General features: G+C 39.2%; 2 protein-coding genes across 2 annotated transcripts; both read right to left on the bottom strand.

Annotated features, from left to right (window-relative positions):
- Window positions 1-2,521: 2,521 nt before the first annotated feature.
- On the bottom strand, window positions 2,522-3,815 carry LOC141540006 (C-C motif chemokine 4-like). The gene is made up of 3 exons (XM_074263519.1): window positions 3,567-3,815; window positions 3,190-3,304; window positions 2,522-2,762 (listed from the first exon to the last, which is right to left on the bottom strand). The coding sequence occupies exons 1-3, from the start codon at window positions 3,637-3,639 to the stop codon at window positions 2,675-2,677; spliced, it is 276 nt and encodes a 91-aa protein (XP_074119620.1). The 5' UTR covers window positions 3,640-3,815; the 3' UTR covers window positions 2,522-2,674.
- Window positions 3,816-8,773: 4,958 nt separating this feature from the next.
- LOC141540007 (C-C motif chemokine 4-like) lies at window positions 8,774-10,658 on the bottom strand. Its single transcript, XM_074263520.1, has 3 exons — window positions 10,360-10,658; window positions 9,635-9,749; window positions 8,774-9,211 (listed from the first exon to the last, which is right to left on the bottom strand). Exons 1-3 carry the CDS (start codon window positions 10,427-10,429, stop codon window positions 9,130-9,132), a joined length of 267 nt encoding a protein of 88 aa, XP_074119621.1. The 5' UTR covers window positions 10,430-10,658; the 3' UTR covers window positions 8,774-9,129.
- Window positions 10,659-17,279: the final 6,621 nt, after the last annotated feature.

Raw genomic sequence — 17,279 nt, forward strand, 5'->3', positions numbered from 1 at the left:
GGCAGGAAGTCTACTATGAACTCATTTTCCTTCCCAATTCCTTTCAAATCTCCCTTGAGACTTCATCTCCTCAAAAGCCTCATGTTGCAGACAGTACAGGGAGAATGGTAACACTACCCACTTATCATCACCAATAACTAATAAAAATTAGCAATGAATGGTATACAACCTTTGGCTCAATAGAGCACTTTATGAGTATTAAGGATGTTCTGCTACCTGTTATCTCATATCAAACTTAGAGATCTATTGGCTTAAATTATTTTAAGTAATAATCTTGAAGATTAAATCTTGAAGGAATTGACCAAGATCACACACTTAATACTTAACAAAGGCCAATTGGAAACTCCAAGGAAAATGGGATGCATTTCAGGAACATAGATATGGAATAGTTTGTAGAATACTGGTCATGGAATCAGACAGACTTATCTTCCCAAGCTCAATTTTGGCCTCAGACACTTTCTAGCTATATGGCCTTGGGCAAGTGGCCAATCTGGTTTGTCTTAGTCTCCTTATCTGTCCAGTACACATGAGAAGAAAATGGCAAACGACTTCAGTATCTCTGCCAAGAAAATTCCTTTTTTTTTTTTTTTTAATTTTTTATTTTATTTTTATAATTATAACATTTTTTGACAGTACATATGCATGGGTAATTTTTTACAACATTATCCCTTGCACTTACTTCTATTCAGATTTTTTCCCTTCCTCCCCCAACCCCCTCCCCCAGATGGCAAGCAGTCTTATATATGTTAAATATAATACAGTATATTCTAGAAACAATATATGTGTGTAGAACCGAATTTTTTGTTGCACAGGAAGAATTGGATTCAGAAGGTAAAAATAACAGTTTACACTCGTTTCCCAGTGTTCCTTTTCTGGATGTAGCTGATTCTGTCCATCATTAATCAATTGGAATTGGATTAGCTCTTCTCTATGTTGAAGAAATCCACTTCCATCAGAATACATCCTCATACAGTATCATTGTTGAAGTGTATAATGATCTCCTAGTTCTGCTCGTTTCACTCAGCATCAGTTGATGTAAGTCTCTCCAAGCCTCTCTGTATTCCTCCTGTTGGTCATTTCTTACAGAACAATAATATTCCATAACATTCATATACCATAGTTTACCCAACCATTCTCCAATTGATGGACATCCATTCATCTTCCAGCTTCTAGCCACTATGAAAAGGGCTGCCACAAACATTTTGGCACATACAGGTCCCTTTCCCTTCTTTAGCATTTCTTTGGGATATAAGCCCAGTAGTAGTACTGCTGGTTCAAAGGGTTTGCACATTTTGATAACTTTTTGGGCATAATTCCAGATTGCTCTCCAGAATGGTTGGATTCTTTCACAACTCCACCAACAATGCATCAGTGTCCCAGTTTTCCCACATCCCCTCCAACATTCATCATTATTTGTTCCTGTCACCTTAGCCAATCTGACAGGTGTGTAATGATACCTCAGAGTTGTCTTAATTTGCATTTCTCTGATCAATAGTGATTTGGAACACTCTTTCATATGAGTGGAAATAGTTTTAATTTCATCATCTGAAAATTGTCTGTTCATATCCTTTGACCATTTATCAATTGGAGAATCTGCCAAGAAAATTCCAAAGGAGTTCACAAAGAGTTAGATATAAATGAAATGACAAAACAGTCATCAACTCAAAAAAATTCCCACTATCACATTCTTTGGGATGTCACCTAGCTTCTGTTTACAAACCTACATAGGAGAGGGATCTCACAACAGCTTAACACAATCCATTTCACTATGAATAGCTATCAGTCTTAAGAAGTGTTTCCTAAAGTTGTACTCAATTTAGATTCTAACAAATCCCACTTTTTGCCCTTTGTTTCTATTTTTCATCCCTAGAGAGCACTCATGTCAACTTTTCCAGTACTTGAAAACTTCCCATACCTGAAAACAGAAATCATGATTTTTCTTTTTTCCCCCTGACTAACCCTAGTTCCTTCTTATCATCCTTTTGATTCTAGGCACCTGACATCCTTGATTGCTTCCTATAGACAATGTCCAGCTATCTAATGTTCCTCTGAAACTGTGGTTACCAAAACAGACCACAAGACTCCCTGAGTGGTCTCATGAGATCAGAGCAATGGGCATATTGCCTCTCTGTTCCTGAAAGTTTACTTCACGGTAGGGATCAGTCTGGGATTTGGGGAGTCAACCTGCTGACTCAAAGTAAGATGGCAGTACATTCAACTCCCAGAGCTATTACAGAACTCTGGTTGTCCAATGATGCTACATCAGTCTTATATGACAAGAGCAGAACCTCTTCCCCTGAACTCCTCATCCCCAATGGACACTTAAATCACAGCAAAAAGATATGGTTTTGAAAACTTTTATTTTGAAATCTTCATATTAGAAATGTTAGTGGAATGAAGGAGGGGATCCAAAAGTCTCTCAGGAAGAGAAGCCAGGATAATAATAGAGGGTCTCATGGAGACCAGTTGTCTTCCAGAAATGGAACAATAGTACTAATAAATACACAAAGTCACCACCATATAAATTAAATAAGTCTCATAGAGAAGAATGAATTATCATAGGGCAGATATTAACTCTGGAAGGCTGAACTATGGAGAGAATGCATCTGACTGGGGAAATCCTCAGTTCAGTCTATTTCCCACAAAGATCCCTTGTTTCAGGCCTCTGAGCCCCTCAGTTCAGCTCTATTTCTTCCACGTAGCTCTGCACCCAGGCATCAGAGGGATTGGCGCACACCTGCCGGCCCCTTTTGGTCAGGAACCTGGAGAGAAAGGGAAGGAGACATTAGAGACCATGGAAGAAGAGGGGTTTCTTTCTGTTCCCTCCAGGTCCAGCACTGATCGCTTCCTGCACTTCTCTATAGGGACAGAATAGACAATCCTCATCTCTAGCAATATGTCTCAGACCCTTCTAATTCAATCCCATTCTCTCGGGAGGCTTGTCCAATGGGAAGTCTCTCAGGAAGCCCCTTATTGAAATAAAATTCCTGTTTCATCAGCTGATGCCTTCCCTTTGGGTAGTAGACAGTCCAACCTTGGTCAGAGACAACCTGGGGAACTTCTTTTCCTTGTCACCAGGTTTCATCTGGGTCACCTGATTCATTTCTTTGACCAAGTAGCCCAATGGTCCCATTTCTTCTTTCCACCCTCTCCCTGTATCCCCTTGACATTTCAGTAGATGATACTCACACCACAGCTGGCTGGGAACACAGGCTGCTGGTCTCATAATAGTCTATTACAAATTTTCTCTGGATCTGTTGGCTGACATAGGAGAAGCAGCAGGAGGTGGGAGGGTCAGAGCCCACTGGAAAGAGAAAAAGGGAGGCAGGAGATTAGTGAGATCACATGTTCACACCTTCCCTTCCTTAGCTGCTGATTCCATCCCAGCTACACTCCCTGTATTGAGCACACTGGGTACTCTCTTGTCTCCCTTACTCCACTTCCCTCCAGTACCAGGAGACTTTTCCTTCTCAAGTTAGGATGATCCCTGTGGTTAGAGCAAGGATCTATCCAGCCCATGACCTCAGTTTGGGCACAGCCACAGAGTCAGGAGGAAGCTCACTTACTTGGTGCAGAAGATGCCAGAGAGCTGAAGGTCATGACCAGGAGGATGGAGAGGGCAGCCACAGAGACCTTCATGATCCTGAGAGGAGAGAGGAGCTGGTGGATCAGGGCACAGGCTGAGAGATTCTGGAGATCTGTGCTTCTGTCTCATGCTTGGACCCTCTTTTTATAGGGGCATCTGGGAGATCCCAGAAAGAAAGAACAGAACAGAAATGGAAATTCCAGTGAAGTGATATCATGGTAGGAGATTGAAACTAAAACTGAGCCCAGGAAAGGCTGCTGTCAAGGCCTGAGGTTCTCACCCCAAGACAGCTTCACTGTGGGGGAAATAGGAGGGGGGATGAAGAGGGAAAATATCTGCCTGTGGTGGGTGGCAAGGGTGCTAAGGGGGAAGTGGTGAACTTGTGATAGCAGCAGAGACAGATGAAAGCTATGCAAAAACAAATAGGAGAGAGAGTTTTGTTGACCCAGAACATGAAAGAATATTTAGTCTAATCTTCATGCTATTTTGGTATCATAACTGCCTAGATGTTACCATTGTAGTTTTAGGTACGTGAATAATTCTTGTTCAACACTCTTATGTTCCACCAAAAATTAATTATAATAACAACAAAAACTCTTATTCCAGAGAGAAGTGACTTGTCCAAGATCGCACTAGTAGTTAGAAACAGATCCTGGATATATTTCCAGATCTGTTAACTCCACATCTTTGTACTGACAGAGAACATTAGTCCTTCAAGAGCACTCAAGGACAATTCTTGTAGAAATGGGAATCACGAGCCCGTCAATGAAATGAGGATTTCAACCCTTTATCTGCTTTGTTGTGTGATGCTTCTAATTTTTATCATTTTGGTAATGTAAAGATATAAATTTTGTATCACATACAAAAGATTATGACACTAATTATCTCATATTATAACCTTAAAAAGCAGGCAGATTTGGTCTTATGTCTCATCAATTTAGGAGACCTGACCTAGAGTGGATAGAGGTTTGAAGTCAAGAAGACCTGAGTTCTAGTCCCATGAGACTTAGACTTAGAAGCTGTGTGGTCTTTCACCTCACAGCATTCTAATCATATTATTTGTAGACTAGTTGCTCTATAATTATCCATTTTTGCTGGATGGCTTCTTAAAACTTTAATAACCAGGAAGTGAAATATTCAGGACTCAACCTTAGGACTTCTGACTTCAGGCAGGGTTTGAGAAAATTAAACAGTATACTGCCATGGGAGAAGAGGCAATATGAAAGTGAATTTCTGGGGAGGGGGGTACATATGAAACAATGACTAGAATTATGGGGCAGTTTTAAGTACATAACAATCATAGATATCAGTAGATGCATTTTATCCACTAAAAATAGAATTCATGTTAAAGAAGAAAACACAAGGTATGAGTGGAAGATGGAGATGTGAATATACTGGTACTTTTTAATGTGTTCAGAAGTGGTCGGGTGGGACAGGCAGCTCCTTCCATTGTCCTGAAATGTGTTTAAAATGAAACTTTCCTATCCTGAATTGGAGTCAGCAGATCTGGACTTGCCTCTCACTATTGGAATCACCAAAAGGAATAAATCCACTTTATCTGGGTTCCAATGTTTTTTTTTCCTTGCAAAAGGAGGATGTTGCCCAAGACAATGGTCCTTCAAGGCCCAATTTTATACTCCTAAGACCCAGGCAGCTGTGATATCCAAGATGTATGAAGATCATGCTGCTTACTCATTCAAATCAAAAGCCACCCTCACACTCCTTCCTAACTGGTTTGGCACTTGCTTCATCACTCTCTGCTGCCATCTCTAGTTTGTTACTTCCCCCTTGTCCCACCACCACACACGCAATTCTCCTCTCTCTTTCCACTCCACTCTATCTCCCATGAGGAAACTCCATGAGGAGCCAAACCTCAGCCTTGCACAGCCTTACATTTCCTGGGCTCCTTTTTCCATTTCCAACTTCCACCATGACACGTGCCGTTTCTTGTAGTGTATGACGGAACATATTGGTCTAAACTCAATTTCTCTCTTACTGTTTTCCAGACCCAACTGCCTGATTTCTTTGGGTTTGCTAAACACCCTGCATCCATCTTCACTTGCTTCTATTTCTGAATGAAGGATCCAGAATCTGGAGAAGAACTTGCAAATGACTGAAATATTTTCAATGAGAACAAATTCAAATGCCTCTCTCCCCGTAATAAGCAATCATTCCAGCAGAAGGCTGAAGATGAAATCTATTTCCCCCTTTTGCTGAGGTGATAGACAAGAAATACCACATGAGACAGACCTTTTAACCTATGATCATCACTTTTCTTTGATTAAACAGTTTCTTATGTAGAAAGACTCCTTTGAAGCAACAGACAACAATGCAAAACTAAGAGAAAGGAATGAGCAATAATGAAAATTGAGAGGAGAAAAAGAAATCTAAAAGGAGAGACAAACCAGAAAGGGAGATGATTTACTATTGTGATAAACTCAACGTATTCCTAAAAACACCAAAGTATATTGAGAAGATCACAGATTCATACACCCTCCTCTTTTCTGTTCTTCCTATGTTGAAATATTTACATTTGTTGATATTTTAATATTAAGAATAAAAATTAATTAATTTACATTTGAGATTCAAGTAAATTTGAGAGACACTCTGACAAAAGTCTGCATATCACTTTCTTCTGGTAAATGGTTGGATTTACAGAACCCAGTCTTGGCTTGTTAGGTTTGGACTGTGGCTATTCTCTGGGCTCAGGGTTTCCTCTTCGTCCCTGTGCTGAGAATCATGAGTAACTTCCCCTCTTTCTTCCTCAGTAACCTACTATCTAAACTACCTAAACTGAGGGACACAGAGAGATCCAAGGGAATATAGAGATCCAATACGGGAATGCTACAGGAGTAAGTCCGCAAAAGACAGAGAATCACAAGTTCAGTGCGACAGTAAACTAATAGAAACATCTTTTTTAGATATTCATTTGAACACTGGAACTTTGAGAGATGAAAGAAAGAGAGAGGAGAAGAGTGTCTCACTACACACTCCTGAACCAAGCAAAAAGAGAGAAGAGGAATCCATTCTGAGCTTTAGAATTCCCCCTTGTCTACAGATAGAAAGAGGATTTCTTTTTCTTTGAATTTTAGAAGAAATAAGGCTCTCACTGACATGCAATTGAGTTCAGATTTTGTGAGTACCCTGTCCTTTGAGCAGAAATGGTTTGGTGAAATGACTAGAAAACTGAACTTTTAATTCTAGAGACCAGGAGGTTGAGGCCAAAATCCTGTCCCAGATACTATTTAGCCTTCAAGGTGACCCTGCCATGTGAGCCAATCATGTTCAGCCTATAGACACTGACCCTTCACTTTTCTAATCCTTTACATTCCCAAAATTATGCTGAACTTTTTTCCCCTTCATATTAAAACTTTGTTTCGAACTATGAGTGTGAGAGACATTTAGAAATTCATAGTGTAAATATCCATTGACAGAAAAAAAAAGAATTATAAAAGGAGATCAAGAAAAGTACAGACAACTTTTGGGACTTCCCTCACTTGGTTTTTCTCCTGAGGCCATTTTGAGACTCCCTCAATTTTTAGGAATAGAACAAGATTGATTCCTTCTTATTCCCTATGGGACCATTCCAAACTAGCCTGGTAGAGTAGAAATTATGCTACTATTTAAAGGGTAGAGCAGTGTTGGAACTCAGTCTTGAATATTTCCTAGCTGTATGATCGTGAAAAAATCAATGAATATTTCAGAGCCTCTGTTTCCTCTTCTTTTAAATGGGAATAAATATATTCCTTCTCCCTATTTCACATAGGTTGTTGAGAAAGGATTCAGTTTTCTGGAGACCTTGAATGTCCCTTAGAAAGAAAGTTCTGGACTGTAGGATCAAGATTTTGAAGCTGAAATAATATTAGAGGGCAGGAAGTTTACTATGTTCTCATTTTCTCTTCCAATTCCTTTCAAATTTCCCTTGAGATTTAATCTCTCTGCAACCTTGTATTGCAGACAGTGCAGGGAGAATGGTAACACTGTCCACCTATCACCACCTCTAATAAAAAACAGCAAAGAATAATATACAACCTTTGGCTCAATAAAGCATTTTATCAGTCTTAAAGCATGTTCTGCTGCCCCTGTTATCTCATGACAGACTCAGAGAAGTCTTAAGGGATATCCAGGAGAGAAAGTCCCAAGATCACACAGTTAATATCTAACAAAAGCCCTTGGAAATGCCAAGGAAAACTAGATGCATTTCAGAAACATAAATATATGGAATAGTGCAAGGAATGTTGGATGTGAGATCAGGCAAATTCATCTTCCTAAGTTCAAATTTGACCTCAGACATTCTAGTTGTGTGACCTTGGGCAAGTCACCTATTCTTGTTTTCCTCAGCCTCCTCATCTATCCCATGAGCTGGAGAAGAAAATGGCAAACTACTCCAGTACCTCTGCCATGAAAACACCAAAGGGGTTCACAAAGAGTTAGATATAACTGAAACGACTGAGCAACAATAATAAGACATAGTCATCTACTCAGAAAAGCAACTGAAAAAAATCCCCACAATTACATTCTTTGTGTATGGTCATCTAGCTTCTGTTTAAAGACTTGCATGGGAAAGAGATTTCACCAGAGCTTAGCAGAGTCCGTTTCACTATGGGTAGCTATCGGTCTTAGGAAGTTTTTCCTAATGTAAGACCCAATTTAGATGCTACCAAATCCTACCCCTCAACTTTGTTTCTACCCTTGATCCCTAGAGAGCACTCATCTCAACTTTTCTAATACTTAAAAACTTCCCATATTTGAAAGCAGAAATCATGGCTCTTCTCTTTTCCTCTCTGAGTATTCCTAGTTTCTTCAAATCATTCTCTTCTGATTCTAGGCACTTGATGTCCTTGGTTGCCTTCCTCTGGACAATGTCTAGCTAACCAATATTCTTCCGAAACTGTGGGTACCAAAAGAGATCATAAGACTCCCTGGGTGGTCTTATCAGATCAGACAATGGGCATATTGCCTCTCTATTCCTGGAAGCATGCTTCCAACGGATCAGTCTGGGATTTGGGGAGTCAACCTGCTGACTCAAACTACACGACAGTACATTCAACATCAATTCATTAGTTCAACAGAACTAGTGCAGAACTTTGGTTGTCCAATAATGCTACGCCAATCTTACATGATAAGAATAGAACCCCTTTTCCTGAATCCCTTATCCCCAAAGAACATTGAATCCACAGCAAAAAATAAAGCTTTAGAACGTTTTATTCTCAAATTTTTGTCCAACAGATGTTCATGGAATCAAGCAAATGACCTAAGATTTCTAATTAATAGCAGCTAAGCTGCCAAGAGAGGTCCCCATGGGGGACAGTATGTTCCAGAAATGGAATAATAGTACTAACAATATATTAATAATAAAATGCTTGGTGGCAAAAATGCCATCAAATAGTATAAATTAAGTCTCATGGAGAAGAATGAATTATAATGAGGGAGAGCATCTCAAAAATACTGGACTTTGGGGAGAATGCATCTGACTGGGGAATTCCTCAGCTCGGTCCATTTCCCACAAAGATCCCTTGTTTCAGGCCTCTGAGCCCCTCAGTTCAGCTCCAGGTCTTCACGTAGCTCTGCACCCAGGCATCTGTGGGATTGGCGCACACCTGCCGGCCCCTTTTGGTCAGGAACCTGGAGAGAAAGAGAAGGAGACATTAGAGATCGTGGAAGAAGAGGGGTTTCTTTCTGTTCCCTCCATGTCCAGCACTGACCGCTTCCTGCACATCTTTGCAGGGACAGAAGGGACAATCCTCATCTCTAGCAATATCTCTCAGACCCTTCCGAGTCAATCCCATTCTCTCTAGAGGCTTGTCCAAGGGAAGCCCCTCGTTGAAATAAAATTCCTGTAGCATCAGTTGATACTTCCCTTTGGAGAATTAGCTCCATAGATAGCCTAACCTTGGTCAGAGACAACCTGGGGAACTTCTTTTCCTTGTCACCAGGTTTCTCCTGGGTCACCTGATTCATCTCTTTGACCAAGGAGCCCAATGGTCCCATTTCTTCTTGCCACCCTCTCCCTGTATCCCCTTGGGATTTCAGTAGATAGATACTCACACCACAGCTGGCTGGGAACACAGGCTGCTCGTCTCATAATAGTCTGTCACAATTTTTCTTTGGATCTGTTGGATGACATAGGAGAAGCAGCAGGAGGTGGGAGTATTTAAGCTCACTGGAAAGAGGAGAAGGGAGGCAGGAGATTAGTGAGATCACATGTTCACACCTTCCCTTCATTAGCTGCAGACTCCTTCCCAGAGACCCTCTCTGTACTAGGCCCACAGGGAATGCAGACTCTCATGTCTCCCTTATCCTGCTCCCCACCAGTACCAGGTGTGATTCTCACTGTACCTGAAGGAGAATCAGAAGAGCTATTCCCGTGCTCACTGTGTCTATTTTGGAAAAAAAAAATTAAGTAGTGTGGGAACTAGAGAGAATCTCATGGATCTATTCAAACAACTCCTGCCTTTGGCAAGAAAGCCACTTGTTAGAAATCATATGAGTAATTAGAGGCAGAATCAGAAGGAGAACTCAGCCAGACTCAGAACTCAACCTACTGCCCTTTTTGCTCCCCCCCCATCCTATTTCTATCTAAGATTTAACAAACAAATACTTTCAAGGGCATGTTAATACCTTCAAGTCCAAGGCATATCAATCCTACTTGATCTTACCCTTCCTTTTCAAGTCTCCTCCTTCTCTAGTTAGGATGATCCCTGTGGTTAGAGCAAGCATCTATCCAGCCCATGACCTCAGCCTGGGCACAGAGCAGGAGGAAGCTCACTTACTTGGTGCAGAGGATGCCAGACAGCTGAAGGCCACGATGAGGATGGAGAGGGCAGCCACAGAGACCTTCATGATCCCCAGAGAACAGGGGAGCTGAAAGAGCAGAGTACAAGCTGAGAGACTCTGGGTCTCTTTTTATAGTAGTTTCTGGGCAAACCCAGAGAGTAAGAAGGAACAGGAGTGGTAATTCCAGTGGCAATCTGATGTCATTTTTGGAGAAAGAAATCAAAACTTAGCCCAGGAAATATAAAGCTGCTGCCAGGGAATAAACTTCTGTTCCCCAGTTTCATCATGAGGGAAAGGGGAGGGAGGATCGAGAGAGGAAAAATGAGTATGTGGTAAAGTGGTATGTGTGCTAAGGGGGAAGTGGTGAACTTGAATTAGTAACAAAAAGATGACACATATGCAAAACTAAACTGGAAGGAGAGTTCCGTCGACTACCATTGACCCTAAGAAGGAATATTCAACATGGCCTTCAAACTGCTTTGATATCATAACTGCTGAGTTCTTAGCATTACAGATTTAGAACTAGAAGGGTCTTTAATGGTCTAGTCCAATACTCTCAGAATCTAGAGAAAGAACTGTGGCCCAGAAGGAAGTAACTTATCCAAGATCACACTGGTAGTCAGAAAAAAAATCTGATATATTGTTTCCACATCTGTTAACTTCATACTCACTTTATATAAGAGCATGTCCATTTATACACATATACATATATACACAGATACATGTGTATATTCATGCTTATGTGGAGAATGGTCCATACCAAGGACACCTCCATGGTTCTTTAAAGGCACTCAGGATAATTTTTGCACAAATGGTACCTATAAAAGACCACTGGTCTTAGTCTATCCCTACATTTTTTTCTTATGTGATGATTTTAACTACTTACATTTGTATAACACTTTAAAGACCCAAAAGATTTTGATACTAATTATTTTAAATCAGCTTCACAAGAACTCTATGAAACAGGCAGGCTTGTATTCTTATATCTTGCTTATTTATGAGACTGCTTCTAGGAGTAGATAGACTTCTAGGCTTGAAGTCAGGAAGATCTGGGTATAAGTTCCATTTTTGAAAATTATTAGCTGTGAGATCTGTAACCTCATACCAGCTTTTGTTAAATGCCATGTCCAAATTTTGACAACCAGAAAGTGGAAAAGGATTCAGCCTTTGACCTTCGGAGTTCAAGCAGGATTTGACAGAATTCTGGGGCACAACCCCATGAGACCCTCTGAGGAGGAGTGCAGGTTAGAATTGTGAAACACTTGTTAGTACACAACTTGTTCATGCTTTTTCGTCCAATGGAAATGAATTTCATATTAAAGAAGATAAAACAATATGTGGAGGGAAGATGGAGATGGGGGTGAAAGTAATGTTTCTATATTAAGTTATAATATATAATATAATATGTTATAATAGAATATAATGTTATAATATATAATATTATAATATAATATAGATATTACAGGCATCTCCAACTATCCTGAAATTTGAGACATAACGTTCCAATCCAGGTCTAGACCAACAGATAAAGGATCTGCTTCTGACTATTGTTATGACTTTGGACAAGTCAATTCTCTGAGCTACATTTTTTATAGTTCTAAAATTATGATGTTGAACTAGACAACTAAGGATGAATCTAGCTTTTAACCTGTACTCCTAAGATCTAAGCAATTATCCTATCAAAATAGTATGAAGATTATGTCAAATGCTCCTTCAAATCAATGATCAACATAACTTTCTGGTTTAGTTTTCCATTTGCTTCATCTGCATCTTTTGTGATCTCAAATTCATCACTTCCCCCTCAGAACCCTTGTCATCTTACTACAAACACAATTCCCCTCTCTCTCTCCACTCTCATCTTTGTTTCATGATGAAGTTTTATTGGGGAAGAGAAGCTAGCCTTGTCACCAGCCTTACATTTCCTGAGTCCATTTTTCCGTTTCCAGCTCCTGCCATGACATACGGAAGTTCCTGTGGTATCATTGTATGAGATGTTGACTTAAGCTTGATTTTTGTCTGACTGTTTTTCCAGTTTTCTGAGTACATTTGGTCAACTATAGAATGTTGATCCAAGTGGATGATTTCCTTGGATTTGCCAAACACCTGCTATTGTAATGATGTTTCTATTTCAGAATGAAGACAGTAGATCCTAAAGGGAAAAAACACCTGATGCAATGACTGAAGTAGTGTAGATGAAAATAAGTTTGAATGACTTGAGAATGGTGATCACTGCAATGACAAATTATTCTGTCAGAAAACTGGGAGTTAAGTATGTTTTTCCTCTTTGGGCACTTAAGTGATAGATTAGAAGTATCAAATGTTCAACTCTGGGAAATTTTGTTTTGTTTTGTTCTATCCAGTTTGTCATGTAGGGGGACTTCTTTGGGGCAACTGATAAAAGGTGTTGAATAGTGATACTAAAGGTAAAAAAGAAGGGAAGAGAAGAGTCAGGAAAAGAAGAGAAGGGAAAGGAAGCACATCAAGAGAAAATTAGTGGGAGGGGGAGGGAAGAACACAAAAGAATGGAAAGAATTCCAGAAGAGTACACCAAAAAAATGGGAATTTTCTTATTATTGTGACAAATTTAATATATGCCTTTAAAAGAAAAACTATATTCAATAGAAGTTCATAGATATATATAGCCTCCTCTTTCTTGTTTTGTATATTAAAATGTTCTTATTTGTTAATATATTAATGTTCATAATAAAAAATTATAGTATGTGAAGATCAGAGCCATTTTTCCACACAAAAGAAATTGGGAGAGACACTATGTGATAAGTTTGGAAGCCACTCCTTTTTGGCCAGTGGGTGGGTTTCCAGAAGACAGCCTTGTCTTGATATGGATTTGCCCATGTCTCCTCTCTATGACCAGGGCTTCTACTCTCTCCTGCGAGTCATCTTTCTCCCTCACTCATTCTCAGTGTCCTGATGCTTCAGTTGAGATAAACATGGAATATAAAAAGATCTAAAGGAATAGGGACCCAATGTAGACAGAAGCCACAAAGAAAATGTCCCCCAAAAGACAGAGAATTAAACCCACAAAAACATCTAAGTCAAACCTCTCCTGGAAAAAAACAGTAGTGTTACCCAAGTCCTGGGAGAAGGAGGGAAAAGAGAAGGAAAAGAGGTCTACTACATTCTCTTGATCTGAGAAGGAAGAGGGGGGAGAAAACCAGACAGGCCTAGAATTCTCCTTTAGCAATAAGAAGGAAAAAAAAGGCATTTTCCTTATCTCTTGAGTTTCAATTAGAAATAGGGATTCTACTCACAGGAAAAGTCAGACCAGATTTTGTGGATGGATTTTGTGCTCTTTCTTTCCCCCTTCCCCAGCAGAAACAGTGTAGTATAGTGGATAGAAGGCTGAACTTAAGAGTCAGGGAAACTGAGGTACAAATCTTGCCTTTCATACTTACCAGAGATCTAGGTGAACCTAGACAAAGTATGCCATCATCCTCATCCTTGAAATATATTTACTTTACTTTCTTTATCTTTTAAATTGCCTGATCTCCTTCCTCAATCCCACTTCCATATCACCAGTTGTTTCGTACATCTCTTCATCTGGAAGTCTTGTTAACACTCAGACCCAATCTATTCCAAGCAGAGCTCATTTCTTTCCTTTAAACTCACTTCCCTTTCAGTTTTCTCTTTCCGTTAGAGCCCCATCATCCTTTGAGATTCATAGATTTGAAGCGGAGTCCTCCTCAATTCTTCACTCACTATTCCCAATCACTTTCTAAGACTTTTTCTTTTTTCTTTCACAATGCCGCCTGCACTGTCCCCCTTTCTCCTCTTAAATGACTACTTCTGTAGGCAAGGCTTTCATCATCTCTCATTTAGACTCTTAAATAGCGTTCTGGTTAGCCCTTTGTCTCTTCCAGGCTCTCATCTACTCCATCCATTCTCCACAGTTATGAAACTGATAATCCTCAAGCTTATGTCTGACCACAACCCTTACCTCCTCAAGAAGCTTCAGTGTTTCCTGTACCGTTTTATATTTCTTTTCTGCTATGCTGCTTTTTACAAGAAGTCCTTCCTGATTCTCCCAGTAATTAGTGTTTCTCCCCATCCTCTGTAATTACTTTGAATTGATTTTGTAAATAGATTTTAAATTTTACTTCTCTGGCTCTGTGGCGTTTCCTTCCATAATACTATATTCCACTGGACTACAAAGACCTTCTGGGTAGAGATATTTTCATTTTCTGTCTCTGGGATCTCAGAACAATGCTTAGTTGTAACTGGGAGCACTTGGCTGTGCTGGCCATACACATTGACCTCAGTCAACTTTAATCTAAAGTTGCTTAAGAAACTACACACTAAGTACCCAAACTTAGAGTTATCATCTTTGGCCCCATAGAAGAGTTAAAAAAACAAAGCACCAACACTCTCCATTTGTGGAGATAAGGTTTTTGGGGTGTAAAACATCACATAAACTACCAGAAACAATTGATGTGTGGTTTACTTTTGCTGCACTTTCTCCCCTTATTTTTAATATCATTATTGCAAGGAATGACTCACTGAATAAGAAGTATTCAGAAATAAATGATTTTTTAAAATGTGCTAACAAAAATTAAATTGTGAAAGGAGAACAAGACACGTGCAGATACATCTTTTGAACTTCTCCATTTTTTCTGTCACAGTCAAGAGCCTCTCGTGTTCTCAGAGATACAAAGGGATTCTATCTATCACTCTGTAGTAAATATTCCAACCCGGCCTGGTGGTATTGAAATCATAGAAAAGTATAGACACTTCCTTGGATACTTCCTTGCTGTATGTACATGAGGAAATCCATTGATTTTTCATAGTCTCTCTTTTTTTTTTTTTTTCTTTTTGCAAGGCAACTGAGGTTAAATGACTTTGCTAGGGTCACATAGCAAATAAGGATTAAGTGTCTGAAGTGGATTTGAACTCAGGTTCTCCTGATTTCAGGCTCAGTGTTCTATCCACCTGTGCCATCTAGCTGCCCCAATCTCTGATAGTTTCAGTTTTCTCATCCTTCAAATAGGAATAATAATACTCCCACTATCTATTTCAAATGATTGTTGAGAGAACAGTCCTTTGGACACTTCAAATCCCCTTAAGAATGGAAGTTCTGGGCTAGAGGGTCAAAGTTGGGGAGCTACAAGGAATCTTTGCATGAAGCCCACTAAGAACTAATTTTCCTTCCCAATTCCCCTTTCAAAATTCCCTTGGGATTTCATCTTCCCAACAAAGCTGCGGTACAAGCAGTGTGGGGAGAATGGTAACACTGCCCATCCACAAACAGCACTAATAGAAAGCAACAATGAGTAATAAACATCCTTTGCCTCCCTAAAACTCTTCACAGTTTAAAAAACATGTTCTGTTGCCCCTATTGCTTTGTATCAGCCTCAGAACTGCCTTAAGGTACAACCAAGAGAGATTTGAGTGACTTGCCCAAGATCGTGCAGTTAAGGCTTAGTAGAGACTAATTGAGAATACCAAAAAGGACTGGGTAGATTTCAGGAACTTATGCATATACTAGTTTATGATCCTCACCACATTCTGGGGCATGATATGTTAATGGGTAATGTCATGACCATATGACAAATTAGGAAACTGAAACACAAAGAGGTGACAGAATTTTGTTTAAGGCTTTCTACTAACCCACAATCCCTCAGTTTCCTGTCTTCTATGGTAAAGATGTCCTTCAAGTTAGAGTTGGGAAAAATTAAAATACATTTATAATTGATTTGTCCAAGGACTTTCAATTAGAATTTCTGACATCTCAGAGAGAACCAAAGGAATAATGGAGAAGAAGAGGTATAGAAAAGTGAAAGAAGTCAATTGTGACAAGTTGGGTCCACCAGTGGAGAAGAGAGGGCATAGAACCAGGTTGTGAAAATGACCTTAATGTTTTATGGGAGGAACAGAAAGGAGGCCAGAATCATTTTTTTTTAAAATAGAATGAGTGAAGGGCAATAAAGTGTTAAAAAAAAAACAGAAAGATAGGAAAGAGATAGGCTACAGAGGACGTGAAAAGTCAAAAAGATATTTTTTTATTTAATTCTGGAGGTGATAGGGAGCCACTGGAGTATACTGAATACAGAATGACATGGTCAGAATTCTTTATGAAGAATCACTTTGACAGCTGAATGAAGAATGAAATGGAATGAGGACAAATGTGAGGAAAGGAGATCATCCAACAGAATATCATTACTTTAATCAAGATAGGGCTAAGATGGATTTTCTTAATTTATCGTTAAATATTACAAAAATATAGGCACAATGAAAATATTTGAGTTAACATTTTTCTTTTATTCTGAAGCTAGGAAGTGATTGAACTAAGATAAGATTTCAAGTCTTGTATTTTGACATCTAAATTGGCCAATTTACCATAAGTTTCTCATTCATTGAAAAACATGATTTTTAGATTATTGTTAAATACACTAATTTTTTTCCAAAAGCTAAGTCAGTATGTGACTTTCCTACAGTCATGCCAGTAGTGAAGTCATGATTTGAAACAGCAAATTAAGCATTTTATCTCCTGTCACACTTTTTAAAATAATCTCCATTTTTCTTAAATCTTTCCTGGTTCTACTTCTCTCTCTTCCATTTTTCCTAGTGGTTCCTTGGTACAACTCCTAAGAAAGAATTGTTTTTGGCCCATATCCTACATCACAGAATTTGATAGTTACAGAATTTGAGTTTTTGGAAAGGACTATAGTTAATCCGTTACTAAAAACAAACCCCACTATCCCATTCTTTGGAAATGCTCACCCCACTTTTCTTTAAAGATCTCCAGGGGAAGGGAAACTCCCTACAGCTTGATGTCATCCATTCTAGTTTTAACAGTCAAAATTGTTTTTTTTTAATAATAGTTGAAATATTTTGAAATATATGCAAAGATAGTTTTCAACATTCGCCCTTGCAATAGGTTCCAAAATTTTCTCCCTCTCTT

This window comes from Sminthopsis crassicaudata, chromosome 4 (genome assembly GCF_048593235.1).
Source record: "Sminthopsis crassicaudata isolate SCR6 chromosome 4, ASM4859323v1, whole genome shotgun sequence".
In the NCBI taxonomy this organism is placed as follows: domain Eukaryota; kingdom Metazoa; phylum Chordata; class Mammalia; order Dasyuromorphia; family Dasyuridae; genus Sminthopsis; species Sminthopsis crassicaudata.

Excerpts from the sequence above, each read along its gene's own strand:
- LOC141540007 (XM_074263520.1), bottom strand. The coding sequence starts at position 10,429 with ATGAAGGTCTCTGTGGCTGCCCTCTCCATCCTCATCGTGGCCTTCAGC. Across the intron at positions 9,750-10,359 it reads TCTGGCATCCTCTGCACCAA|TGAGCTTAAATACTCCCACC; the intron begins GTAAGTGAGCTT and ends TCCTCTTTCCAG. Across the intron at positions 9,212-9,634 it reads TGTTCCCAGCCAGCTGTGGT|GTTCCTGACCAAAAGGGGCC; the intron begins GTGAGTATCTAT and ends CTTTCTCTCCAG.
- LOC141540006 (XM_074263519.1), bottom strand. The coding sequence starts at position 3,639 with ATGAAGGTCTCTGTGGCTGCCCTCTCCATCCTCCTGGTCATGACCTTC. Across the intron at positions 3,305-3,566 it reads TCTGGCATCTTCTGCACCAA|TGGGCTCTGACCCTCCCACC; the intron begins GTAAGTGAGCTT and ends TTCTCTTTCCAG. Across the intron at positions 2,763-3,189 it reads TGTTCCCAGCCAGCTGTGGT|GTTCCTGACCAAAAGGGGCC; the intron begins GTGAGTATCATC and ends CTTTCTCTCCAG.